This window comes from Lissotriton vulgaris, chromosome 5 (assembly GCF_964263255.1).
Source record: "Lissotriton vulgaris chromosome 5, aLisVul1.2, whole genome shotgun sequence".
Classification (NCBI taxonomy): domain Eukaryota; kingdom Metazoa; phylum Chordata; class Amphibia; order Caudata; family Salamandridae; genus Lissotriton; species Lissotriton vulgaris.
In genome coordinates, this window is record NC_141693.1 from 833851762 (window position 1) to 833879164 (window position 27403).

General features: G+C 45.8%; 1 protein-coding gene across 2 annotated transcripts in view; it reads right to left on the reverse strand.

The window, feature by feature from the left end:
- Positions 1-27403, reverse strand: part of ANXA7 (annexin A7) — a 453711-nt gene that overhangs the window by 12961 nt on the left and 413347 nt on the right. For both annotated transcript variants that reach the window (XM_086922337.1, XM_086922336.1), the window contains exons 11-12: positions 21707-21782; positions 11808-11920 (exon numbers count right to left, since the gene is read on the reverse strand). In XM_086922337.1, coding sequence (XP_086778463.1) covers positions 11808-11920; positions 21707-21782 — 189 coding nt within the window. The remainder of the gene's footprint in view (positions 1-11807; positions 11921-21706; positions 21783-27403) is intronic.

A 27403-nucleotide genomic window follows, 5' to 3' on the forward strand; every position in this document is an offset into this window, starting at 1 on the left:
TGTGAAACATACTTAAAGGAGTAGGAAAATATACATAATAATAGTGGCACGTGTTCAATGGGAAAAACCTGCCCTCACTCACAAGATGGAGACATGCTTCCTCATAGAGCATGCTACTAACACCCCTGCCCAGACCAACGCCTGGGGTGGAGCAAAAGGGAGGGGAAGGCAATACAAACAATGACAGTTTTGGGTTCACCAAAGAAAAGTGCCGCCAGTAAAGATTAAAACTAGGTTGGATGTGTGCCCACTCAAAAAATGTATTCCGGGGCCATCCGGCTAGGCTAAAAAACGTGAAGGATGGAAGTTAAAGGAGAAAATTAGGATTCCTTCACTCCTCTTTACTGCCAAGGTGTCGATGTGTTTCTGCCATAAATATCGTGCCCACAGTAACGGGTCACTCCGGCATTCATCAGGACCCTTCGGATCCCAAAAGGGAGGTACCCTCTGATCCTACCTCCGGTATCTGTGGAATGTAATCCTTCCAAATCAGGGATACCCTAATAAACCAACACTCTGTAGTTGAGTTTCATAAAACGAGTCTCTAGAAATAGCGTGATGTTGGAAATGACCCCCTGTAGTCAAACTTACATCAAGGAAGCCGCACTGCCAGGAAAATGTCCTAACCATCGCCGCGTTGGTAGCCCGGTGCATATGTAACAGGCAACCTTGAGTTAGAGTGCCGTCATGTAATTGCCTTGTCGGAACCCAAGGGTGGTGCTCTGCAAGTTTGTTGTATGGCATTGTAAAGGCTCACTGTCTGTTGCTTTTATTGATCAACCAGCCCATTGTACAAGAGTACCATTGATGAAATTGCCCCACCACTAGCATGGAAACTATACCTACAGTTTCGGTATGGAAGTCTACCTGAAAAACACTTTAGAAAGGAAGTGGCATAAAGAAATGGATATGGCGGATGAGTATTGTACTTGTTGCCAAGGAGGACCTGGGCCCCTCAAGCATGTTGTATTTTTGTGTTCCCCTCTAGAGACAGTCCTGTGGTAAATGGATAGCACCCCTCTATGGAACTTGGTAATTAGAAAGCACCAGACGACGCTCAGAATACTGCAGACACACTCAAATCGTATTGTGGTATTCTGTATGGCCAAATTCCAAATGGCAATGAGGATTAGACGTGCATAGTGTCTACTGAGTAGTCCTTAAAATCCACCCCTTCCAGGGTACCTTTTTACCGTATCTTGCTACTTGGATACCATGCAGTTGACGAATGCCTTTTAGTACTTATGGAAGATTTTCATCTTATTTTATATTCTGCTATTATAACAAAAGTATTTTAATAGCAAATGTTTATGGTCTTTTAAATGTATTCTTTTTGCTGCTATTGAAATGGACCGACAAAAGAGTATTTCAAGTTTTATGTTGTGCTAGTTTGTGTTCGTAAGTGTATTGTTTAATGTAGTACTTTTTTACCGAAAGTGATCGAAATAAAGTTTTCTGGACTGGACATATCGCATTGTCCCAACAGGATGCATTTGTTTAGAGGTCTGAGGACCTGGACAGACCTGAGGGAGCTGTCCTTTTTGGGAATAAGGAAGTAAAGAGAGTAGACGCCCTTTGATGGTGTAGAGACACTCTCTATTGCCCCTTTCTGGAAGTGTGTGTGTTCCTCTTCCTCGAGGAGGAGGAGATGGTCCCTTTTGAGGAAGTTTCTGTATGGTGGGATGTTGGGAGGGGATGTTCTAGGTACTAGCCATGGTAAACCACTGCTAAATCCCACTGGACGAATAGGATTTCCTCCCAGCCAGAGAGAAAATCTATGTTCCGCAAAACAAATGTGTGATTGGGAGGGAGGTGGGCAATTCACTGCTTAGAGATGGAAGCTCCTATACCAAAGCAACTTCTGCCCTTCACTCAGTTGTTTACCCTTACGTACCAGTCATGTAACCACTGTTGGCCTGCTGATGTAAGGTTTGCTGCCGTCTGTGATAAAACAGCAGCTGGTTTTGAGTACTGGCTTGCTTCTCCCCATAGCTGTTGCTAGTGTAAGGAACCTCTTGTGACTGGAGTTGGCAGAGCACTCAGACCTGGCAATCTGTGTCTTTATTTAATTTTTTCAAGCAGCTCTTCAACCTTTGGCCAAATTGATGTGCCTTGTCAAACCGGAGGTTGAGGCATACACAGGTGTTAATGCCTCTGGAGGCTCTGCCCGCAGTATCGATTGGGCCACAAATGTTGGAGTTCGAGACGGGTTTGTCCTCGGACACGGTTTCGTCCCACTTCCTTGCGTACTCCTCCATCCTCTGGGCTTTATTTCACGAGTTCCTGCATCCCTTCCTGCTGGGACCTGTCCTACCTGGGAAGTAGACCAATAGAATTAGCTGTCCCTACCCCTACCCTCTTGCCTAAAGTGTCAATTTATTGTGCTCTTCTTATCCGGTGTAAGGACAACATCTGTAACTTGGACAGAGGTTATCTTGCAGGCAGACCATGTGATAGTCTAGCCCTTGATGTAGGGTTGTATTGTGAGGGGTTTTATTTTTTCTCAACCCTAGCTCTCACTGGCTTATTCAAATTTTCGGGGGCAGATTCATGCATACCGCTAAACATGTGTAAGAATGAGTATTTCTATTTGGACCTGTAAAGGCTCTCTTCATCCTGGATGACGTGCAAGTCCAATTTATCAAATGCAGGGGCTCTCTGGATAACCTCATTGTAGGCTGTGGAATCCTCCGGCGGGAGTGCCTTAACAGGGTAATCATTCAAATCAGAATTGCCCTGGGAGGGAGTCAACATTACAGTCTTCCCAGAAGTGATTAGTGTGTGCTTAGTCCAAGGACTGGTCATGTCTGTCTGTGGGATCATATGAACTGCCTCCATCTGAAAAAGTGCATGGTGTTTCACTCAGTTGACTCCGGGTTAGATAGAGGAGGTGGTGTGCATGAGTGTGGTGACGAAGGTGAACCATATGTAAGAGCACTTTTGCCCCTGTCCCTGTGCTTCTTCAGTGCCAACTGTGAAGTGGCTTCCAACGTGGGTTTTTCTTTGAAAGCAGGCCTTCCCTTGCAAGGAAGTGTCTCTGATGGCTTGGGTGGAGGTGGTTCTGACGAGATCTTCCACATGATGGGCTGAATGGAGACACTCTTCAACCTGGCATAAAGCATCAACATCAGTTGCTGTAGAATCGGTACCTCAGATTCCTCAGATCTGGATGTCAATGAAGCAGTTTGTGTCAACAGGATTTTGGATGCCGGTTTTGGTGGGGTGTTTCAGCAGTGGCTTTGGGTGTGAGCAGGGGTGCTCTATGCGCTTGGATCCAGTAGAGATCGACAGCTGGTGAGGATTGAGGCCTGTGGTGGAGCCTTAGTCCACTCCAAAGCCTTCTCTCAGTGCTGACCAGAACCCGAAAACAGAGGAGACCTTGAAAGTGGCAGTCTATTAATTCTGTTTTTGAAGCTTGATTCCTGACTCATGAGAGGGTGGGGCTCTACCTTGGTGTGAAGCTTTCTATGTCACCATGACTTAGTCACAGGGGCTTTGAAGACAGACATGGAATTTGAAACGCTGTGTGTCATCTTAGTTTCAGGGCAGGCTGTCTTTGGCGTCAGCTTGACATTCTCCCCTTGCTCATGCTCTAATGCATGTGAGGGTACAGTCTCTGGACTGGGCTGACCTGAACTGGGGGGATTCAGGATGGACAGAGTCTTTGCCTTTATCAGTACGAAAGGGATTTTCTTTTTCAAAAACTTGAAGTGTTTCAGGGTATGCTCATTAGTGCATTTTGCGGGTGCCTAGAGCCTTTGTATTTGGTACCTTAAGGTCTGAGTCAAGAGGATAAGGAGACAGAACTTAAAGGAGGCGTTGTCATGGTCAGGGAAAGGAACAAGTGTAGTACATAATGGTTACCCAACCAAGGATACTTGAAGCTTCACCAAGATCAATATTGGAAGGTGTCCGTTCCATAAACCACTTCTGGTTTGTGTTCTCCAGTGTAGATGTTTGAGGTAGGACAAACAGACACAGGGTGCCCCCCCCCCGCATCCAGGGTATCTAGGGTTGATCAGCAATCCCTGGTCATTTCTGGTGAAGTAATGCCACAGAAAGTTATAAGGGCAAGCACTGTACTTCTGAAGCATAGTGTAATAATTCAATCCCATGAATCCCCAAAAAGTATATGAAACATGACCAGCTCGGAGCCCTCTCAGTATAAATCCGAACCCAATGGCAGGAAAAACAATTTATGATGGAGTCTGTGTCCATACACATTGTGTACCAAGGGAGGAGTTACAGCACATTTTCTGACTCTAAATATTTCTTCAATGAAAAACTACTTCCAAATTCCAAAGCTAAAACTAGATGGTGGAGTATACAAAGGATGTGCACCTATGCCGCACATGCATGCTACAAACTAATAAGTTATAAAGAGTACAACATTTGAAATGTTCTGATCATAAGTGACCACCAACCAATCACCTAATGTTGGCCTCTTAACATAATTCAAAATTGTTTTCAATAAGAGACAAAGGGATTGGAGGTAGATCTCTGCAAAAATAAAGCTCCTTCACCTAGAACTCTTTTTCATTGCCTCCACCACATGATTAACACTTCTACCAATTATGTGGTATTGAACAACTCCTTAACCATGCCTGTAATCACTAATTTAAGTTTTCATTGTCTATGAAGCGCTCTCAAGCTCTTTTTGCCATTTGAGTATGGAATGAAAGCAATTAAAATCAAGTAAATGCATACATAAGTCACATAGGTCCAGGAACCCCTGGACCCCGCGAACGCCACAACACCAGACTCTGATAAGACGCCAGCACCCTCTACGCACTCAACACCGGCAGAAACCACACCTGCTTCCAAGCCACCCCGAAACGGACTCCCGGACCTTTCTCCTGCCACACCTGCTGCTTCACCTGCGACAGAACAACCAAAACTCCTAGTACTGGACCCAACCACTTCCGCTGCATACTCCTCAACACCCGCTCCGCACCCAAACACGCCGTCGAGCTCTGGGATCTGCTCAACACCTCCGCCCCAGATGTGGCCTTCCTGACCGTGACCTGGTGGAACGAATCCTCGGCGCCCGACATCGCCATAGCCATCCCTGACGGCTACAAGATCACCCGCAGGGATCGTGCCAACGGAATAGGAGGAGGAATAGTCATCATCCACAAGTCCACCCTCAAGATCGTAACCCACGCAGACGAAACCATCAACACCGCCTAACATCTGCACTTCCAGATCCAAATTGACCCCAACACCACCCTCAGAGGAACACTCATCTACAGACCCCCGAACCTGGGCTCAGTTCAGTGACACCCTCGCCGACCTCACCAGCACCCACGCACTTACCTCCACGGACTAGATCCTACTAGGGGACCTGAATTTCCACCTCGAGAACAACAATGACGCCAACTCCGCCACCCTGATCGACAACCTCGCCAACCTCGGCCTAAGACAACTCGTCACCGCACCCACCCATGCCGCCGGCCACACGATGGACCCAGTCTTCTTCACAGGCACTCACGTCGCCTTCAACCACACCACCAAACTCCACTGGGCCGACCACCGCTGCATCCATTTCACCTTCAAGAAACCAACCATGCACCACCGCACCCAACAGCTACCTCGCCGCTGCTGGAGCAAAGTCACCGAAAACCAGCGGATCACCACCCTCGTCCAAAACCCACCCACCGACCCCACCAACCCAGACACCGCAGCCTGCAACCTCAGACAGTGGATCGACGACTGCGCCAAAACCCTTGCCCCACTCAAAAAACCCTCCTACAACCACGCCAGCAAGAGAGCCACCTGGTTCACAGACTAGCTGCAGACCTCCAAACGCGCATGCCGGAAACTGGAGGAGATATGGCTCCACGAACGCATTCCGGACATCCACGCACCCCACAAGAACGCCACCCGCAGACATCACCACCTCATCATATTAGCCAAGAGATCCTCCTTCAAAGACCGCCTGGATAACAACGCACACAACAGCAAAGAGCTCTTCAGCATCGTAAAGGAAATCTCCAACCCCAGAGCCAACACCAACGACATATCGCCCTCACAAGAACTGTGCAACTCACTAGCCATCTTCTTCCACCGCAAGATCGCTGACATCCATGACAGCTTCAACACCATGACCGCCATACTACGCCAGACCCCACCTCCCCTGTGAACACCACCAGTGCCGTTCCATCTCCCTGCTCCCGTTCCCGGCGAAGGTCATCGAGAAAATAGTCAACATGCAACTGGCCCGCCACCTGGACAGCACAACATCTTGGACCCGTCCCAGTCCGGGTTTAGATGAAACCACAGTACCGAGACAGCCCTCATCGCCGCCATAGACGACATCAGGCGCCAACTAGACAACGGTGAAACATCAGCCCTCATACTCCTCGACCTGCCAGCCGCCTTCGACACGGTCTGCCATAGCACTCTAAAGACACGCCTCCTCGAAGCAGAAATCCTAGAGAAGGCCCTTGACTGGACCATGTCTTTCCTCTCCGGCAGAACCCAGAGCGTCCGCCTCCCGCCCTTCCGATCCGAAGCCACCAACATCATCTGCGGCGTCCCCCAGGGCTCATCCCTCAGCTCGACGCTGTTCAACGTCTACATGGCCCCCCCTCGCACAAGTGGCCCGCCAACACGACCTCACCATCATTTCCTACGCCGACGACACCCAGCTCATCCTCTCCCTCACTAAGGACCCGCACACCGCCAAAACCAACCTCCACGAGGGAATGAAGGCCGTCGCCGACTGGATGAGCAACAGCCGTCAGAAGCTAAACTCGGACAAGACGGAGGTACTCATCCTCAGACCCACCCCCTCAGCCTGGGATGACTCCTGGTGGCCGACCACACTGGGAACAGCACCAACACCCACCGACCATGCACGCAACCTAGGATTCATCCTCAACTCCTCCCTCTCCATGTCTAAACATGTCAACACCGTCTCCTCCTCCTACTAGAACACCCTCCGCATGCTCCGCAGGATCTACAAGTGGATCCCCACCGAAACAAGAAGAACAGTGACAAAGGCCCTCGTCAGCAGCAGACTGGGCTACGGCAACACACGCTACGCAGGAGTCCCAGCCAAACACCTATGACTACTACAACGCATCCAAAACGCCTCCGCCCGACTGATAGTCAACGTCCCCCGCCGCAGCCACATCACCCCCCACCTGAGTGTCCTACACTGGCTCCCCGTCGACAAGAGGATCACCTTCAAGCTCCTCACTCACGCACACAAAGCGCTCCACAATGCCGGACCAGCCTACCTGAACAGCAGACTCAGCTTCTACACCCCCACCCGCCAGCTCTGCTCAGTTAGCCTCGCTTCGCCGCTGTCCCCCGCATCCAACGAACAACCTCCGGTGGCAGATCCTTCTCCTACCTTGCCGCCAAGACCTGGAACACCCTCCCTACCCACCTACGGCAGACCCAAGACCTACTCGCCTTCAGAAGACTCCTCAAAACCTGGCTCTTCGAGCAGTAGCGGCACCCCCTCCCCTCAGCACCTTGAGACCCTCACGGGTAAGTAGCATGCTTTACAAGTACTCTGATTGATTGATTGACTGTAGTAAACATGAAAGCACACTGCTGAGAATGTACTGGCTCCAGGATTGTGCTATGGGCAAATGGATGGTAGGGCAATATCTGGGGATTACATGTAAACTCTGCAAATGGCAAGGAAGTACAAGCACCATATGCCTATAGACAGCATGATAATGTAACATTTGCAGAGGACACAAATGTTATTTCGTTTTTTTGTGTAGCACTGGCTTACTTGAAAACAGTGATATCACAACATAATATTCGTAATAAGTCACTGAACTTTCCAGGTCTTCTTTTCTTACCAGAGTAACAGGTTGCCATCCATGGTTTTACCGGTCAGTGGAAAATGGTGTCTAAGATTTGTGGCAGGTGGAGATGCGAAGGCTTTGGCTATTTTGAGCTTGTGTGTCAAAAACAGAAATACTTGAAGTCCTATTCGAATTTGAAATTGATAAACTTCCAGGGACAGCATCAATTTTGATTGGGACAGATATCTATATCCACTATGATTCAGAGATTGTACGAGTGAGGGAAGGACTCCCATTACATCAGACAGAAGGCATTACGCCATACCTCAGCTAGCTGACATACAAATAAAAGGGGTGTTTTTGACAGATTCAGCTTTAGTGTGGTGCTCTTCATTCAGTGTCCAATTCCAACCATGGAATTTCTAATCTGTCTCAAATGGGTCCATCCACATGGATGAAAACCTACATATAATATTTGAACTAATAAACACTTAAGCCAAACGTTTATATCGGCATAGCCAAAGTGCTCACATAGCTAATGAAGAAATATCAGTGATAAGGGTCAGCTACAAGTCTCTCCATGCCTCAGGATGTATGCTGAGATCTAAACTGAGTGAGACACAGTCTGAGACCTTTTGGTCAGAAATTACAGTGCCCAATGACATTTTGTTGTTTACACCAACACCATATTCATTCTCAAAAATGATAGCATGTTCTATCTTTCAAAGCTGCAGAGAGATCCAATAGCACCTAAGCAACTGTTTCTCTAAAAATAGTTTGGGGTTGTCTAAAACTGAGCTAAGGACAGATACATTTTCTCTACCTGGGTGCAACTCCTCTTGAAAATCATCCAGAAGTTTATTCTCAACAAGCTGTTGATGCTTTAATTTTTATGGGAGATGAGATACTGGGAAATATTTTTCTAGGTTCTTGCTCTTCAAAGAAGGAGGTTTCATCAATGGAATGACAATTGGCTCGTTCAGTTCTGGAGGCATTTATATGTACTTGCCCCTCAAAGAAGGCTGCTTCAACAATGGAATGATCCTTAAGCTCTGAGGCATACTTCCAATTTCAATACAAACCAAAGAAATGCCTAACAGATGACCAAACAAAGGCAGTACCAGTACTCCGGTTTCTCTAGTTGGATAAGAGTTTTGGTGAAGCTTGTAGTCCTATGTCATTTAAACAAGGTGTCAAACTTCACACGAGACAATCTATGAGAAGTTGTCAGAATCTTAGATGAGCCAGACACACAGAGACTGGAAAATCCAAGAGAGTAATTGATGTTTTGACACTCTTTTCTGCTGTCAAGATTGCCCAGCTAAATTCAGTAACCTAAGGCCTCAAAAATGCCTCCTACTTCTTAGTCTAATTATTATTATTTTTTGGGGAGAAAAGTTATTTTTCATTTTTCTCCAGTTTTTGCTAGAACTGCTTTTAGCATGTGCAGCCATTAGCAATCTTTACCTCCTCGACTGAGGCTAACATAAGTACAGACAGTGGGCAAGATTAATTCATGCAATCTAGCCAAGCTAGTGAGATGCCCTAAGTGTGACTGGTATACACAGGCATGACTCCCTTACTCACTGTGCCCTAGGGATCATTGCAACAGATCATAGGCGACCCTTGCCTAAGTACTTAATCCATTCTGTTTTGGGAAATAGTCAAAGATTTATACAATGTTGAGATCTAATTCTTTGAACAAATGTATGAAAATAAGGGAGCATCTTTGGAAGCTTATAGGCACAAACAACTCTCCCCATGGCACCTAGATTACCATATAAATGTAATTGAATCTGTCCAAATAGCACAAGTAGTAGTAAACATCTGGGTCCATAAACAGGCAACTACCACAAATATACAAATACAAAAGAGTAACTGTGGGTCTAGGCAAAAAAGGCACTATAGTATGTCTCATGTGTGGTGACCTCTAACCTAAGTGCATCCGAAATGCCAGTATGGTATACAACAGGACATCCGCATAGCGTGTCAGGTTACCATCAGTTAACCATCCTATACCGCCCTTTCTATCATTTGGACTACTACACAGAGTGGAGAGTCCTCGTTGCAACCGCTTCACTAGAATCTAGCTGTGAAGTGTGTGGGACTCGCTAAGATGTTGAGTATGCAAGGTTTCGTTACTAGAAACAGTGCATAAAGAAAGATAAGTGAGAAAAAGTGCTCAATTAAAATTGGAGAGTGGAGGCAATCATTACTTTATTCTATGGCCGTACACTTCCAATGGATAAAAACGTAATTAGTGCAAAGAGTAATGGGTCCAACAAATAACTACTGACTAGATGTATAGGTCGACATGTTTCTGCAGTTTAGTGATCCTCAAAAGGTATCTACTGCTTCATCAGGACCAATTAGAACTCTGCTACTGTTTCAAAAATGTGTGTAAGTGAAAAAACAGAATATAAGAAGGATATCACCTGGTTCGTCCTCTCAGTCTTTCTTAAATGCGAGAGGAAAGTGCTTCTCCTCACCTGGCTACAGCTCAGGTTCTAGGGGCACCGCTCTCTCCGTCGGTACTCCATGCTGCCATCTGGGCTGTTTGGGGACAAACAGCCCAGATGGCAGAATGGAGGACGAACCAGGTGATATCCTTCTTATATTCTGTTCTTACACTTACTCACATTTTGGTTCTAAGGAGAATAAGGTAGGCAAGAGTAAGAGAGGAAGGGAAGGGGGAGGGGTGGGAGTGGGTTGTGGGGGTGTAGGTGTGGGAGAAGGAGTGGGAGGTCTAAAGAGAACCTGGCATGCTTAGGTTCTCTTTAGACCTAGTGCTTGCCTCACTTTCCCTTCTTGACATGCGGTAATTTCTGCAGCGCCCTTCCTCTTCTGTTCCTTTTAGCTCATTTGACCATACCCCCATTTTCTTATTCTTTCGTCTTGGTTCGCATCAGAGTTCTCAATTGTATACACATCCATGTGAATACCCCTTTATCCCCAGCACTGAGATAAAAAAATCAGTGTAACCTGGTCCTGATGATGGCATAACATCCCTAAAGGCCGAAACGCTGTCGACAGCAAAACTTTCGGCGCTCTCCCCAAGGATACCATACTTAATTACTTGTGCATCACATTACCATTTATTGTTTGGTTATCCTGACTTTGTACAATTTTAAGCTTATATGTTCGCTGTTGCACCCTTCACCGTCACTGTATATACTACCTCACGTATCACTTACGCCGCCACAATTCTTCACAGGCACTTGGGCACAGTATCCAACAGGTTACATGGCATTTAATGTAACCCAGCACAACTCTTTAATTCTTTAATTGTTTGATCTTATGGAATTGAATATGTCAAATATGTGAATTTACCAATACAATTTGTTTTTGCAAAGTATCTGATCTCCCTGGCTTTTTTCCCCCTTCTTGACTGATCCTTCTGTAATTAATTGTAGTGTTTCTAACTGTCCTTTTACGGACACCCCTTTGAGACATTGTTGTATGTTACAGATGTTTGCCATTGTCTCATTAGGGTTTATGGGCTACCTCCTGTAGTCTGGTATTACATAGAGGAGATAAAGCATGCCTCGCAGAGCAGCGCATGAGCGCTGACTCTAGGCTCGACCCAACAACCTCAAATACATAAGGTGGCTGCGTAATGGCTCCCTCAAAACAAGGGAGCACTCAATGTGTGCCAGCTACAGGAAACTGCTTTACACAAGGTGTGCAGTATTGAACGACCAGATATGAGCAGCACAGGCAGGTCTTGTAATAAAGTTCACACTAAACAGAACCAATCTGAAGGAAAATACATCATGTATAATAATTAATGCTGAAGTTGCTTAAAAAATAAAGAACTACAGATTGGAACTATGGTGCTAGAAAAACATTTGTTTTTAATAAAGTTGTGTGTTAATGCAACTCTCAGTGTGCACACAGGTACAGACAATACAAGGGGTTTTGGAGCAGATCATTGACACAACCTTCACATTTATAGTCCACTCTTAACAATCTTATCAATATAGTTGGTTCGCGCTCTATAAAACTATAAATAAATAAATAGTATGGAAGAACCCTTACCTCACTTCGAGTGACTACTATTCTGATCAGTGTAGAATCATCCGTCCCTGCCCCTTTCATCGAATGATAAAGTCTTTCAGCAAAGAAGGCTGGTCGGTTAAGAGCACACTGCACTGAATAAAAACAAATACATATAATGAACTCAAAGGTGGAATAATCAGCCGCAATTGCTGACAATTTTTCAGATGCATTACAATGTTCATCAAAGAAGTTAAACAAAACACTAAGGCCAAATGTGTCCACTGTGCCAACTGAATTACATACACGTTAGGAGGCATTTCATCTTTCTGGATTAACAAAGCTGCTCATTTACACAATCACTTCATATTGCTTTGCCTCTGGTTCTTATTGATGATGCTCGTTTGCCTTTCTGACATCAATCTAGTGTATGCTACTAGCGCTCTATAACAAATTGAATTTTCATGATTATCCTACAAAATGTAAACTATTTCCATGTGGATGCTTCACGAGGAAATTATCTAGTGAAAATGTACACTGGGCATCCTACCATCCTGGCATCCTTAGCTTACTGACCAACTAGACATGCACATCAATTGTACACCAAAGTGAAAGAAGCAATGCTGAACGTGGAAGCTGAGAAGCAACTGTAGAAAGGGTCTTCACTGCTTAGCTTATACTTGACCTAAGAATGGTATAACGTTAAGAACCATTTGTCACGAGATTAAGCCAGAATTATAATAAATGCATTTTATAAGCAATTCTGTCCATCTCACACGTTACGCTAGAGCATTTCTCTATCAGAAAGGTTTGCATTGATTACGAAGCGGTTACTGAACAAGACGGGATTACCTTTTCAGTCACCCATGAGTTTGGGCACTCAATACCTTGTAGTACATGTACTCCTCCTTGCAGTTATGCATCTATTCATTCATGAAATGATTCATCCTGGCATTCACCCGATTCAAAATAAAACACATACAAACTCACAAGCATGTGTAAGAAAAATACAGGTAGAAAAAATTCAGCTGCCTAAAAATGTTGGACAACAAAGTAAAAAATGTAAACATTACAGCATGTATCCATCCTGGAAATGTATTGTGCACTGTGAGACATAGGCGCTATATTTAGAAGCAATGTGTTGGCCATTCTGGAACAATGATACACTATACGTAATAATGTTCCAAGATGGCCACCCAGAAATCAGGGCAGTGGGCGCCCATCTTTAAACAGTACTGTACATAATGTTTCATTCTTTTTACTATTACATGAGGGCTGGCATGCGGCTTTTAGGTGTGGTGGTAGTTATGAAAAGGTAAAACAATCAGCATTCCAAGCTTGGCATCCAATTTAGAAGCAGTGGTCATAGAGGATGCCGTCCACTGCAATTAAAATGAATGGCAGGTGAGCAGAGGAAAGAATGTTTGTGTGTGTAGGGGGGGGGAGGAGGGAGGCTGGGGCTAAGTGAAAGCCAAAGATTAACAAGCTTTGGCATAGCCAATAGGTCTCGCCTTTGGGAACTTATACGTGCTTAGTTATCCAGCACAATATCCTTGGTGTAACAACATTAACTGTTACATGGCTAAACACTTATATGGTCCCAAAGGCGAGACCTATTGGTTATGCCAATGCTTGTTTTTGCTATTCCGGATGCCTTGTTTCCCTGCTGGGGTTACAACAGTTCCTGCCCGGGCTGGACGGTTCTTCTGCAACCAAAGGGCCCCCGCGAAAGACAGAGAAGTTACGCAGTCACACGCTAAGGGGAGAAGCGCCAGAGAAATTAGACCGCGTTTAGGATCAAAGCTTTTTTTCTTGTTTTTCTGACGGTTTTGCCAAGCCCAACAGTTACTTTCCAGGTGGAGAGCTGCTTCTCTCCTCCGGGACACAGGGATAGATACAAGGGGTACCAATCAGGTCAACAGGCCTCAACCAACAAAAACTTCAATTCATACATATAAAATGCAACCGTATCCCACTCAATACTGGCTTGCAACGTGCAGTATTGTGCCAGACAATGCCTGGAGCAACAGTATCGGAGCTCACCTCCAAACCTAATGCCATACCCTAAATCAGCTCACTCATAATACTCACCTAAACCAACCCTCCTCAAACCATGCCCAAGAGAGCAGATTCTTGCTACTCTATCCCATAAAGCATGGCGGGTTCCCTAAGTGGTATGAAAACACGGCTCTACCTCTCATGGGCACTAGAAATCGCTGCTACACACATCGACTAGTCTGTGCCTAGGACACATTTTTGTATTGCACTCCAGGACTCCTCTCGCCATAGCTTGCCTTGCCCTGTTAATGAATGAACTCCACTTACATAGAGTTCACACCCTTCATAAATTTGGAGTTTGTGTACTTATTGGTACTGATGAGTTTTCAGCCAATGACACCACAGCCACGCACATAAAGCTCTTGTTGTCCACAATGTCTATTTGAATACCTCGGTGAAAAGCGAACTCGCTTATAAAAAAAAAAAAAGACTTGCACTCCTGCGACATCGTAATAGTTCTTAAGTAAAACCCTCTAAGAGAGCTCCGCTCCAAAAACCAATGACCATGCCTACGATGACAGCGCATATTCCCTGAATGAAAATGACACCAGCAATACACAGCAAAACAATGCCATGCTCAAACTAACAAAAAATCATCAAGAAACTTCAAATGAAAAAAAATTGATTAATAATGGCAATCAAGATGACCATCAAGTAATACAAATATATTACCCAATTAACAACTGAAAAGCTGCAGTTCACACAAATTTTAATATATATGCTGCAATTACAAACATTTTATTAACTTCCATCTAAGAAGCGAGTCAGACAACTCTAATATTGCTCTTGTTGTGTACGTCACTCTGGATGCCTCGGTGAAATACACCTTGTTAACATCCATCTACAAATCTGTGATTTCGAATTATATCTTAATTTACTACAAATTTCCAAACTGAAGGAGGTGGGGACGGTACTTTGAAGGTAAGTGGGTTTTTACAAGGTGCCACAGCGTTTGTCCCAGGAACTTCAAATGGTGCAATTGAAGTGTAGTTGTATTAGTCTCTGGTAAACTGTGCCTCAGCGTCACACAATTACTATACCAGTAAACAAAGAAACATTAGCTATATGCAAAGAGGAGGAAATAATTTGACAAGATTTACTCTAAAAATATATCTTTTTATTCAGTCAAATCTTTTTTCCTAAAGTAATATTTCCTACCTAGGGTGTGAATACACATTCTCTGTGTCTGCGATTTAATGTTTGCACAATATATTTCTTTAGGATGTTGAGCAAGTCTTCAAACAGTAAAACGTAACTAACAAGGTTACATTTAAAGACAGACACAAAAGCAGAGGAAATGGCAATGTGGAAGGCGTGTCCGTGACGGCAAAAAATAAACAAGTGGGAGGGGTGGGGGGAGTGCAGCAGAGAGCAGCGACTGGGGCAGGCAGATTGGCAATCTGGAAGGCGTGTTCGTGACTGCGGAGGGCGAGTGCAGAGATGTGCAGCCTTTACCTTGCGGGAGCGAGCGCGATAATTGCTAACAGATGGCGCCACTGCTTGCTCCAGCAAGGGAAATGCCAAACATGCACGAGTTGCAATAGAAACCAATGCAAAACATGCACACGTTTAAGCAAAAGTCCTAAGCGATTGCTAAAGGTCCCCTCCTAAGCAGCGCTTGCGCGCTGTGTAGGCGAGACCTTAAAAATTGAGGGATAAAAAGGGAGAGAATGGAGAAAAGAAGAGAGGATGCGAGAGAGAGAAAATTGTCCCTCATGCACTGCAATGCAAGGCCCTACCACCACCTATTGAAAGCTAAAACTCATCAAATCAAAACACAGTAAAGTCCAAATCCTACTCTGTTGAAACAAAATACAAGAATAGGGAAGAAAGCCATAAAATCAGGAGCTGGGTACTGCGATAAGATAGGAAAGCCATCAAATCATATGCAAGGGGCAGACCAAAGCCCACTCTTAACGTATACTGGATACACCAGGTCTTTTGTCAGCTAAACCGGTCTGTAGGCAAGTCCTTAGCAAGTATTGGCATAGCTAACCGGTCTCGCCTTTGAGACCTTATAAGTGTTTAGTGATGCAGCACATTCAGGGCCGGATTGGCTGTAGCGGGCACTGGGTGTTTCCCCAGTGGGCGGCCAGGGTGGGGACCGGTTTTGTTACCGGGCTAGCAATATCGCCCGTGACAAAATCGGTCGAAACTGGCCCTAGTAAACAGCTCAGCTGCACCCCTTCCTCCCCACAGAGAGGCCGGCCGAGCAGTTTGCTAGGGCCGGTTTCGGTTCCCAGTCCGGCCCTGAGCACATTATCCTGGGTGCTAACACATCTACTGTTAATCCATGTGCCACTGGGACACGCACCCAAGTTGGGCTTACATGCTATTTAATGAACACTGGAAAGGCAATCCAAGACCAGATAGGGCAAGTCTGCAACCTAAAGGAATTTAAACGATGAATGAAAATAATATTATTAAAAAAATGCCTTCACTAACTGAACCAGTCGGTGATGCAAAGAAAAGAAACCTAAATTGATTAATGGCAGGAGTGACATGATGCATATTACTTGATTACTTTTGCAGCTCCTTTCTGAAATGTTCTAGTAAATGCTGGAACAATTGGTCTTATTCTTTGTAGTATCAACATGCTTACTGGTATTTTGCATTGTGTTTAATAGTCGTTATTTACCAGGTTTTACCATGTGCAGTGCCTAGAAGGAGCCGAAAGGAACTCTTTTCGACGTATAGTGTGCCATGATAGAGTACTTAATGAATTAAGACTACTCAATGCGTCACAAAACCTAAAATAATTGTACGAAAACTGCCTGATAATCATTAACTAGCTTCCGGAGAAATGCAGGAGCACGCAATGAGCTTGTGGTGCACAACAAAAACAGCATCTGACTTGCTGCGGCGGATCGCAGCAGCAGGGGCGACTAAGAAGCAAGAAACATAGAAAAAGGAAAGAAAAGTGAAAGAAAGGCAGAAGCAAAAAAGCAGACAGGAGAAAAATGAAAAAAAAGAAAAGCTGAAAAACAAACAAAAGGGCAGTCAAGCAGGAGAGCAGTGATTCTCAGGCACTAGACCACCAGCGATGAGGCGCTAAGGGAGCCTGCGCGTGGAGGAGGGCCCGTGAACTCCTGACCTATGGGTCAGCAGTTGCAATGGGGCAGCAGTAGCTACTAGACGAAGCTACGCTGTGAAAAGAGCAAGTCCACCAAAAGGTTAGTTTTAAGCATCGGGGACCGATCTTGGGGACTTACCATTTTTCTGTAAAGTGATTAAAGGGGTCAGAGTAGAGGGACCCTGACACCATGGGTGTGTTAAAAAAAAGTGTCAGAGGGACCAGTGTTAGGTACGTAATTCAGTTATATCAAGTTTTTTTTCTCACTTCGGGAATCCGTGGATCCCCCACAAGGCTCAGCCTGGCTCTCCATGTAAATCCGCAAGAGATCAGAGAATCTTGATGCACTTTCAGACCCGCTCAGACACCCACACAGGTACTCTCAAACTCAACTACAGACTCACCCAGGCAGTCACGCACCCACTCGCAGAACCACTCAGACATCCACTCACAACCTACGCAGACATTAACCACGCACTCAGAGCCCCATGCAAGAACTCTCAGACCCACTCACATACCCATTAGGTACCTACACACCCATTCACAGACCCACTCAGAAACACTCACACCCACTCAGACCTATACGGCCCCTTGCAAACTCAGATACTCACAAAACCACTGAAAGACACATACAGCAACTCACATACCCATTTACACTCATCAATAGAGCCACTCACACACCCACAAAAGCACTACACACCCACACATAGACCCATACAGCCAATCACACACTCCTATAACCACTCACACCGACTCAACGACACATTTGGCCACTCTCACATCCATCCTCTAAGGTTACAGGTTACAAAAACAAAATTTAAAAAACAAAGCTTACAGGGACGTTACAGTTTAGCAAATATTGTACACGCCCAAAACCATACAAATTCACAAGATATAGTTACCTGAGTTAACTATTACTTACAGACTTGCAATGCATTGCTTATGACCTCACAAATTACATTACTCATGACAAGGCCAATGACATCACTGATGACATCATCCACAGAACCACTCACACATCCAATCATACACCCACATAACCAGTCAAACACCCACTCACCCATACACCCATTACCCCATAAAGCCACTCACACAGCCACCCACTCACACAGCCACTCACTCACGCATACAGATAATCACACACTAACTTATTCACTGATAAAGCCACTCACACATCCACTCGCTTACACAGCCTCTCAAAAGAGCCAACCACAACCACTTACATATCCATTTACACATCCATACTATAATATCCCTGTAACCTTTTTATCCCAGTGAATTTCCAACGATTTTTAAATTCTATTTCCTAACTATAAAGTCCTTGTAAACTTTGGTTTTGTCAGCGAATTTCCAAGGTTTTTTTGGGAAACTTTTTTCTCTGAATATTTATATATCTATATCTATATCTATATCTATATCTATATCTATATCTACACACACACACACACACACATATATTTATATATATACACACATATAAATATACCATGAATTATGTAATGTCTGAGGTCATTAGCAGTACATTGCAGGGGCATAAGTTATAGTTGGCTCAGGTAACTATAACTGCTGAATTTCACTGGTTGTGTATGAGTGAAATCTGAGTCCAACTATACCATCCCTGAAATCTTTGTTTTTTTCAGCAAATTTCTAGTTTTTTTCTTTTTTAACATTAAGTAAGCTGCATACTACAATGGATGGTTGGAAGCAGGGCCTCGCATTGTGCTGCCCCCACCCAAGATTGCTGCTCCTGCCTGCCCTCCTCCTAGACATCCATTGTCCAAGTCCATGTCCCTGCTCCCTTATTACAGCCCTGTGTGGCCGTTGTTCTGCCACTGGCCTTCCCGCCTTCTCTGAACAGTTAGCTTGCTGCCCCATCCAACTCCTCTCTACCCTCTGTTGTTAGAATCCATGAACTAGCCTCCTCCCTCCTGCCATGCATGGGCTGATGTGCTGCCACTGCCCTCCATTTAGCATGATGGACCAGTCCACTCCTCCTGCCCTCCATTGCCCAATTATATGCCCCATCATTGACCTCCTGCTTAGCCTCTGTGCTTAGCTTGCTGTCCCTATTCTCCTTCCCCCTGCCCTCCGATGTCTGTGTGCATCCCCCTGCTCCACCTTTTTTGCCCACCATGTTCCATGGACCTGTCACTCCTATCTACTCTGAGTGTTCTGTTGAGCTGCCACTCCCCTCCCAACTGCCTAGCATTGTCAGATGACTAACCTGTCCCTGCCACCTCCACCCTGCCTGTCCACATTCGAAGCGCCTATCCCCTTCATTCAGTCCACCATGGTCCATTTTACTACCACACCCTTCTGCCCTCCCTGGTCTGTTGTGCTGCAACTGCTCCTCCTGCCTGCCCCGCGTGGTAGGTTGTAAGGCCCCTTCCCCTGAACTCTGTCTGGGCCCAGGTCCTAACCCTCCCTTCTATCCTCCATGGTCCTTTGTGCATGCCCCAGAAACGTCCTTCTTGCCCATCATAGCCATTGTGCTGCCACTAACCCTCCCGCTTGCCATGCATGGTCTTCTGTGCTGCCACACCCCCTCCCACCTTCCCTGTGTGGTCAGCTAGCTGCCCCTGGCCACCTCCCACCTTCCCTCCATGGTCTGTGTGTATGTGATTATAGTCTCACTGTTGCTCTCCATGGTGTGTCTTTCTTCTAGTGCCCATCCTGCCTGACCTCCATGGTCATCTTGCTGCTACTGCCCTGCCCCCAGCCCTCTGGTTCCATGTACAGACCCCTATTCCCAGTCTATGTTGTCTGCTGTAGTCCCAATACATTGTTTACAAAGAACAAGGGAACCCAAAAGGTATGCCATAGGGACCTTGGGCAGTATCAGATTATGAAAAACAGTGGTCCCTATTCATGGACACAATGATAGACAAAACTAATAATCATACACCTGATAAGTGTTATGTCTTTTGTCCAGCCGGACAAGCAATTTATTTTAGCAGTCTGATTGATAAAACAATATGAACAAGTTAATAACAAGTGGGCACAGCCGTGACCCACAACATTCAAGACAAAACAACGAAGAAAATGGCCAAAAGGGCAAAGTACAAATATGTCTGTGTACTTGTAGTCAGTGTTACAGACACAAATTATTCTAACCACACCGTTGCATTTTACAATATTTCAAATGTCATATTGCATAAGGGGTTTTTTTGGTCGACGTTTCGATGCCTTAGTTAAATGCCCTGTTCCCATGATGCACTGGGCCAGGGACAGACTAATTTGCATGTAGCCAGGTTCTGAGCTGGGATGGTGCAGTGAGTGGTTCACTAAGTCTGAAACTTGTGGTACCACTTGGTGCAGTGAGTGGTTCACTAAGTCTGAAACTTGTGGTACCACTTTGAAGTAAGATCTTAAAGAGGGTGTCACTCTTGTACCCGGGGCCCCAGCCAATTTAACAGTCTTAGTGGGTATTTGCCCTTTTGCGCGTTTAGCCTTGACTTCTGCACTCAAAAAGGAAGAGAGTTTTTTTGACTTATTTTTATCTTTATCCGTGGTGGAACTATGGCTTGCAGACTGACCCCTTGTGCCTCTGTATATCTCCAGTGAGATGTCTTCCTCTTCTCTTGCCTCTCTCGCTGCGCTCTTGTTTTTTGCACCCACGCTTTTTATTATTATTATTTTTTTTTTATAGCGCCAGGCCCTAATCCTACTCCCTTTTCCAGCACAGTGGGCGAGCTAACGGCAGAGTCTGTAAAAATTGCCTCGCTCACCCGAATTTTGGCCGTGATCTCCCAACCGCTCCTTACCCTCACCAACGCTCCTAGAATCCACCTCTGACTTGCGGGGGACGCCTCCTCCCTCGGTGGACCCGGACGCACCGGTATTGCCGCTGCCCAGAGCGCCCCGGAGGAGGCTCAGAATCTTACGACCTCTCCGAAGCTCCAGCGCAGGCGACCCCCACCGCAGCAAGCCGAGTGCAGGAAGAGCGGGGAGGGCCGGGAGAGTTGCTGCCACAAAGCACATATGCGGCGGAGAAAAAAAAAAACTGGAAGACGTGCAGAAACGCCGACACGCCAATATTCCTTTGTGACTCGATATCATTGATGCTGTCTAGGTCACGGTAAGTGCCCCTCGCAAGTTACAGCAGTTTTACTTAGAAGAACTACGTTTTCTCCGGCATCAGTTCACATGGAGAAAAGGCATTACGGGAGCCCTGAACTGGAGTACAGCAGCGGCTCAGCTGGCTGCCGCCATGTTTCACCTAAAAATGGTGAATTGCTAAAGGAATGGTTTACGTGTTTTACATTTTTGTCATGGACTTTTTATGAGTTCCTCCATGATTTTTGGAAAATATAAAATGCTGCCACATCCAACACCTTGTACCAGTTTAATTTAGTATCTAATATGACTCTATAGTACGTAAAAGGTGCCACCCTTCCGAGAATATAGGCATAAATCCGAATTAATTTTACTTTGGTGTTTAGTTGGCATGGTCACTACTTTTGAAATGTCCACATTCAATTTAAGACCCAAGTCGACCATTAAGTGCACCTATTTTGCTACTAAGCACTCACGTCCAATAGCAGTGTGAGATCAGCACTAGGTCATCTGCATAAAGCACAAGCGGATGGTTGTGATCACCTGCTTTAGGTTTAAAACCTGTGATTTTGTTGGAGAAAACAAAATGTTCTGCTTCAAAGGCTATAACACTCATTTTAGAAATGTACAGAAAACCATGGAACAACATCTTATACTGTAAAGATACACACAATATCTCAAAGCAATGCTTTTAAAGTTATATAGGATAGCACTTAAACTTTGTGTAAAACAAAATCAAATGGTATATACCTACCAATAGCCTTCAGGCCGTTTTCCACATTGCCAGAAAACTCCCTACCAATGGTACTCAGTAGATCACGGTTGGCGATCTAAAATCCAAAAGCAAAGTATAAGCGGCAATTTTTTATTTTACAATTTCTAGTTCATAATGTGTTTAATCAAATAAAACTCTGTTAAACCATGGCAACATCATCATTATTATAAACCTTGAAAAACAGAACAACATTGAAAACTCAGGTAAAGTAAAAATAAAAAGTACAACCAATAATTTGATGTAATATGTATCATAGGCATTTTAAACAGACACACAATTCCTACAGCTTTAATAACTTCAAAACTATCTGCCAAGCTGAAGGTAAAAGCTTGTCAAATGACAAGGATCATCAAGAAATAGCAGTTAAGAAGCAAAGGCCAATGACGTCAGTTGCTCATCTTATGTTAAAGTGTTTGTTCTCTCTCTCTCTCGTTCTCTAGTTCCCTCTCTCGTTCTCTCGCTCCCTCTCGGCATGTTTCAATGGTGGCCAAATTTCAGAAATTGCATACTTGTGTCATCATATTTATCGTTACAGAAACAACATTCTTCCATTACCTTGTCAAGTCACATGTTGGTAAAACTTCCTAGCTAAATCTGACACATCATGGCCTCGTAGTGGAGTGTGCACATGATGTCAAGTTAATCCTCGTAGCATGGCCTCCCGGGGGCCATTATATATATATATATGTATGTTCTAGATTGCCACTATGGACCCATTCACAGTACCTAAGCTTGGCAACCAGGCCATCCTTCGGGCCATAGGAAAACTAAGACTAAAACAAGGGGAAGAAACACACATCAGGTCCTCCTTCTCATGGGGTCTCTGAAAACAGCCCTATAGAAGCAGGTTTGATTATTAAGGTTTGGAAACAGGGAACGTATTCAAATTTACTTGGGTAGAAAAAACACTAGAGCAACTGTGAACTAAAAAAGTAAAAAAAAGACCATCCTTCAGCCAAATACTGTACTTCACTCCTCCAATCCGTGTTTCCACTATCTTAATAACTAGTGTTATTGAGTGGTTGGTTGATAGCTTTATTTCGATATGCAGATATATCTTAAAAGCATTACATACATATAAAAACTGCAAATCATCAATTAAAAATGCATTCAAGGAATAAAACAGGTAAAAAAGGTGCCATTGAAGTAGTGTGGCTCACTGGTTAGAGGCGGCAGACCCGAGAGCAGAGGACGGCCCGGGACCAGGGTTCGATTCCCGACGCGGCAGGTTTCTGGACCAGGGTCAGCGGACTCGATAATTCTCTCGCCTCGGTGCCCACTCTGATCAGCGATCACCCTCAGCAACTCTGGGCATTAGCTTGCCTCATCTTCACTAACGGCCCCACCAGACCGCCGGGGATGCCTGGTCTCACCCTGGAGATACCCATTAAGGGACCATCTCTCAGGGAAGCCAGGAAGGGTTTCGCAGCGGTCGAAGCGCGGAGGTACCCCTTCGGGAGTGATTCCAGCGCTATATAAGCACATAACTAATTAATTAATTAATTGATACATACAATAAGTTAATTAAAAAGTGAATTAAATTGAAATAGACAGTCTTTTAGAGCGAATCAACCATGCCCATTTTAAAAATTTTGAGACACCGCCGACTATAGGGGGGGGAAGTGTCAGTTAGTAAAATACGTAACGCCACCATATGCTGGCGTGTTCCTAATAGTCTGAATAAAGGTTTGAGCCAACACCTCCTTGGTCGGGAATAGTCAGGGCACTCGAAAAGGATATGTGCCACTGTCTCGGACCTTGTCGAGCAAAGGGCACAAAATGGGGATAACTGCACAGGCTTTTTCCATCTGGAAAGAAGATCCCCTATCGGAAGAGTGCCCACTCTGAACTTAAAGTATAGAGCCCTATCAATTGGCATGGTAATCAAATCCAGATAGGGTTCGTAGGACACCACGTCCTTGATTCTTAAAAAGGCTGCGGTGGAATTGCAGTGACGGGGATTTCCTTAGTTCCCCCAAGAGGTTTTAGACATCCCTTAGCCACTTAATCTTGTGCCAGCCCCCCATTCCCATCACCTCAGACAGCCCCTCGGCATATGATTTCAATTCTGGGGCCCTCCATAAGCGGGCCCATAAAAGCAGCGGCCGGAGGCGAGCCTGGTCCGTGATCGATTTACAGCCCACGTCCAAGAGCACCGGAACTGTGGGGGTGCTCAAAGGGAGAGCCAGTAGGTCTTTCAAAAATTTGCTCTCCGACTTGGATAGAGCCTCCAAGTTGCAAAGGCCCCATAGCTCCCCCCTGTATAGCGCTGCGGTGACTCCTCTTGCTTTGTAGATGTCAATTGCAGGTGCCACAGACTGTTTAGATGAGGCACGATACTCCCTTAACAACGCACCCCCCACCCTTTTCTGACTAAGAACCATCTTGTTAATATGGGGTGTCCAGCTCATAACATCGCTCATACGTATTCCCAAATAGTCAAACTCAGAGACTTTCTCAAGAGGGACAGAGTTCAGGACTTGAGCGCGTCCTAGTTTCCGTGGTGGGTGCATGGTCAGGTATTTTGTCTTTTTAACATAGATCACCAAACCCCTTGCCGAACAAAAGTCCTGGAATCGATTCAGAAGCTTCGGGAGACCCTGGGGAGTCTTGGCAATGAGGAGAGTGTCGTCTGCAAACAGCAGGGTAGGGATCCGTATGCCCCCCAGGGAGGGTGCATCTGCTGGTTCTTGAAGCAGGTGCTCTACCACACCATTTATTGAGTGACAATTTAGATTAAGAGGATGATGTATATTGTCCTTTTTGGTTTTGCCTGCACAGCACTTGCACACTCTTGTATTTAAAAAAAAATATATATAAATATCTTAAAAGGCTCTCAGTGTTTGCCCATTACTTACCTTTACTTACCATTGGCTGGCTCCCACGCGATTTCCATGTCACTCCTGTTTCCTTGCTTACTATTGGTCAGCACCTGCTCGCCTTGGTCCTCCTGAGCTTCAGTTTGGTCTTCATCATGCTGTGGAGCATGGTCACGTACTGCTTCCGGTGGCAAGTGTCCTTCCACTGCAGACTCCTGCAGTGGAGGCACTCTTTTATTCACTTTTCAACAGGTACTGTTTAAGTGCAGGTCTCGGTTGTCCCTCTACGACACCCAAGCGTGAAACCTGGTTAATAACCGAGGCAGCATCTTTTAAGGTGCGACAGAGACAATCCTAAAGAGAGACCATCTTGCAGTGGGACAATTTTACTAAGAGATCTGCTAAGATTGCATTTTACAAAATACAAAGTATTATTTAAACTTCACTCCACAAACGCGTTTCTTTATATACATTGTGTACATATTTTAATTTAAAACAGAGAATTACACGTATCATCTTTTCTCTCTAAACTGTTCCCCGAGATAGCATTTGTTTGATGGGGGAAAGGCCGAAGAGTGGGTAAAAAAGTATTCTGTTTATGTGAGTGTGTGTTAATCGTGCCGTACACAGTGACATTCGTTGATGTAAGGTTCTTTATGGCGTTTTCATTTACTCGTGCTTCCGGTTCTTGCACCTATTTTTCTCTTACTAGTGTCACATAGCCTTTTCTTCCAGATCACTGTCAAAAGCATACATAAAAGCACTTCTGGGTGACTCTCAACCTCTTTAGTCTGCTGTTGATGAGGGTTTATGGGTTTCCGCAAACCAGTGTGTTTACTATCCGTGTCCATCCTCCATCTGTAATTGAGCCTTGCACACTGAAGCCTCACAGCCTGTTGTTTGGAGCCCTGCTGTCTTTTTAAGGATGATATTGTGAGGCCTCTGCGTGTATTAGTATAAGGTTTATCTTGCGTTTGATTTTATTTGGACTTCCCTGTAGGTTTGCTCATTGGTATCACATTACCTCTTATCTATTTGGGGGGAGCCACATTAACCTGGAGAAAGGGACGGAGGAGCGCCTCTTACATACGGCACGGCAGGCAGTGAAGGGGTGAGCCTTACCTTGCCGCAATCACTTGGACGCCACGAAGTATCACCACCAACAGCTCCTACCACGCCGCCGCCCCGGGACTACATACCCCGGCATCCTCAGTGGCGGCGCGCATCAGTGACGCCACAGCAGCGCCAGGAGGCGCATTTTGCACCGCGACCCTCGGCAGAGCGGCGGGGGAAGCCACATTAACCTGGAGAAAGGCACGGAGGAGCGCCTCTTACATACGGCACGGTAGGCAGTGAAGGGGTGAGCCTTACCTTGCTGCAATCACTTGGACGCCACAAAGTATCGCCACCAACCGCGCCTACCGCGCCGGGACTACATCCCCCGGCATCCTCAGTGGCGGTGCGCATCAGTGATGCCACAGCAGCGCCAGGAGGCGCATTTAGCAGCGCGACCCTCAAAGTCGCGGGACGAGCCGGGCGAAGCCCAGGCCAAGGGCGGGCCCGTTGCACAAGTTACTACTTGTGTAACGATATATCTGTAAGAGACATTAGTTAGTGATAGATTCCTTACCTTAGAATATCCCCAGGCGTCAGACTGGATCTGGAAACTTTTGCGTAGCAATACCCCTGCGCGCCGGTAGGCGTCGTCTGCGGCTCCGCGTCCGTCGTCGGCGTCGTGAGCGCCGGGATGACGTCGGAGTACTTAGACGGCGCCCATGCGCGCTGACGTCAGTTCTGACACACAGCTTTTCCGCGCCAGATACGCAGAGCCATGATAGAACTAACACTGGTGCCATGAAACTAGGGCCCTGAAAGGGGATGACCTTAACCCTAGATATCGGTTCACAGAACGGGGAGGATGGGTGGGTCGGTAAGGAATCTATCACTAACTAATGTCTCTTACAGATATATCGTTACACAAGTAGTAACTTGTGCATCTGAAAGAGACACGTTAGTGATAGATTCCTTACCTTAGAATAGATACCCCAGCAATACCAACCCCGGTGGTGGGTCTGCGAACCAATATCACACCAGAAAGTCCTGGAGGACGGAACGGCCAAAGAAGCCATCCCTCCGGACTTGACTGTCCAGGCAGTAGTGTCTTGCGAACGTGTGCAGCGAGGCCCACGTAGCTGCCTGGCAAATGTCCTGCAGGGGGACACCTCAGCCCAGGGCAGTTGTTGTCGCCGTGGCCCGAGTGGAGTGAGCCCGCAATCCAGCCGGGGGCTCCTTCCTCGCCATGGAGTAACATGCTTGGATACACAAGATGATCCACCTAGAGATGGTCCTCTTGTGCACAGCCTTACCCTTCTTCGCGCCCACGTAACCAACGAAGAGTTGGTCATCCACCCGGAATTGGCGTGTGCGGTCTAGGTAGTAGGAGAGCGCACGTTTTGGATCCAGACGGTGGAGCCTCTCTTCCTCTTTCGAGGGATGCGGAGGCGGAAAGAAAGTGGGCAAGGTAATGGACTGCCCGATGTGGAAGGCCGTGACCACCTTGGGCAGAAAGGAAGGTCGTGTACGTAATACCACCTTGTCAGGATGAACAGACAGAAAAGGTGGAGAAGAAGAAAGAGCCTGGAGCTCACTCACCCTCCTGGCAGAGGTGATGGCAACCAGGAAGGCAGTCTTCAGAGTAAGGAGACGAAGAGGACAGTTATGAAGTGGCTCAAAGGGAGCACACATTAGATAAGTGAGAACAAGATTCAAGTCCCACTGGGGCATCACGAAGGGAACAGGAGGGAACATGTGCGTGATGCCCTTCAGAAATCTACTTACAATAGGGGACTTGAATAAA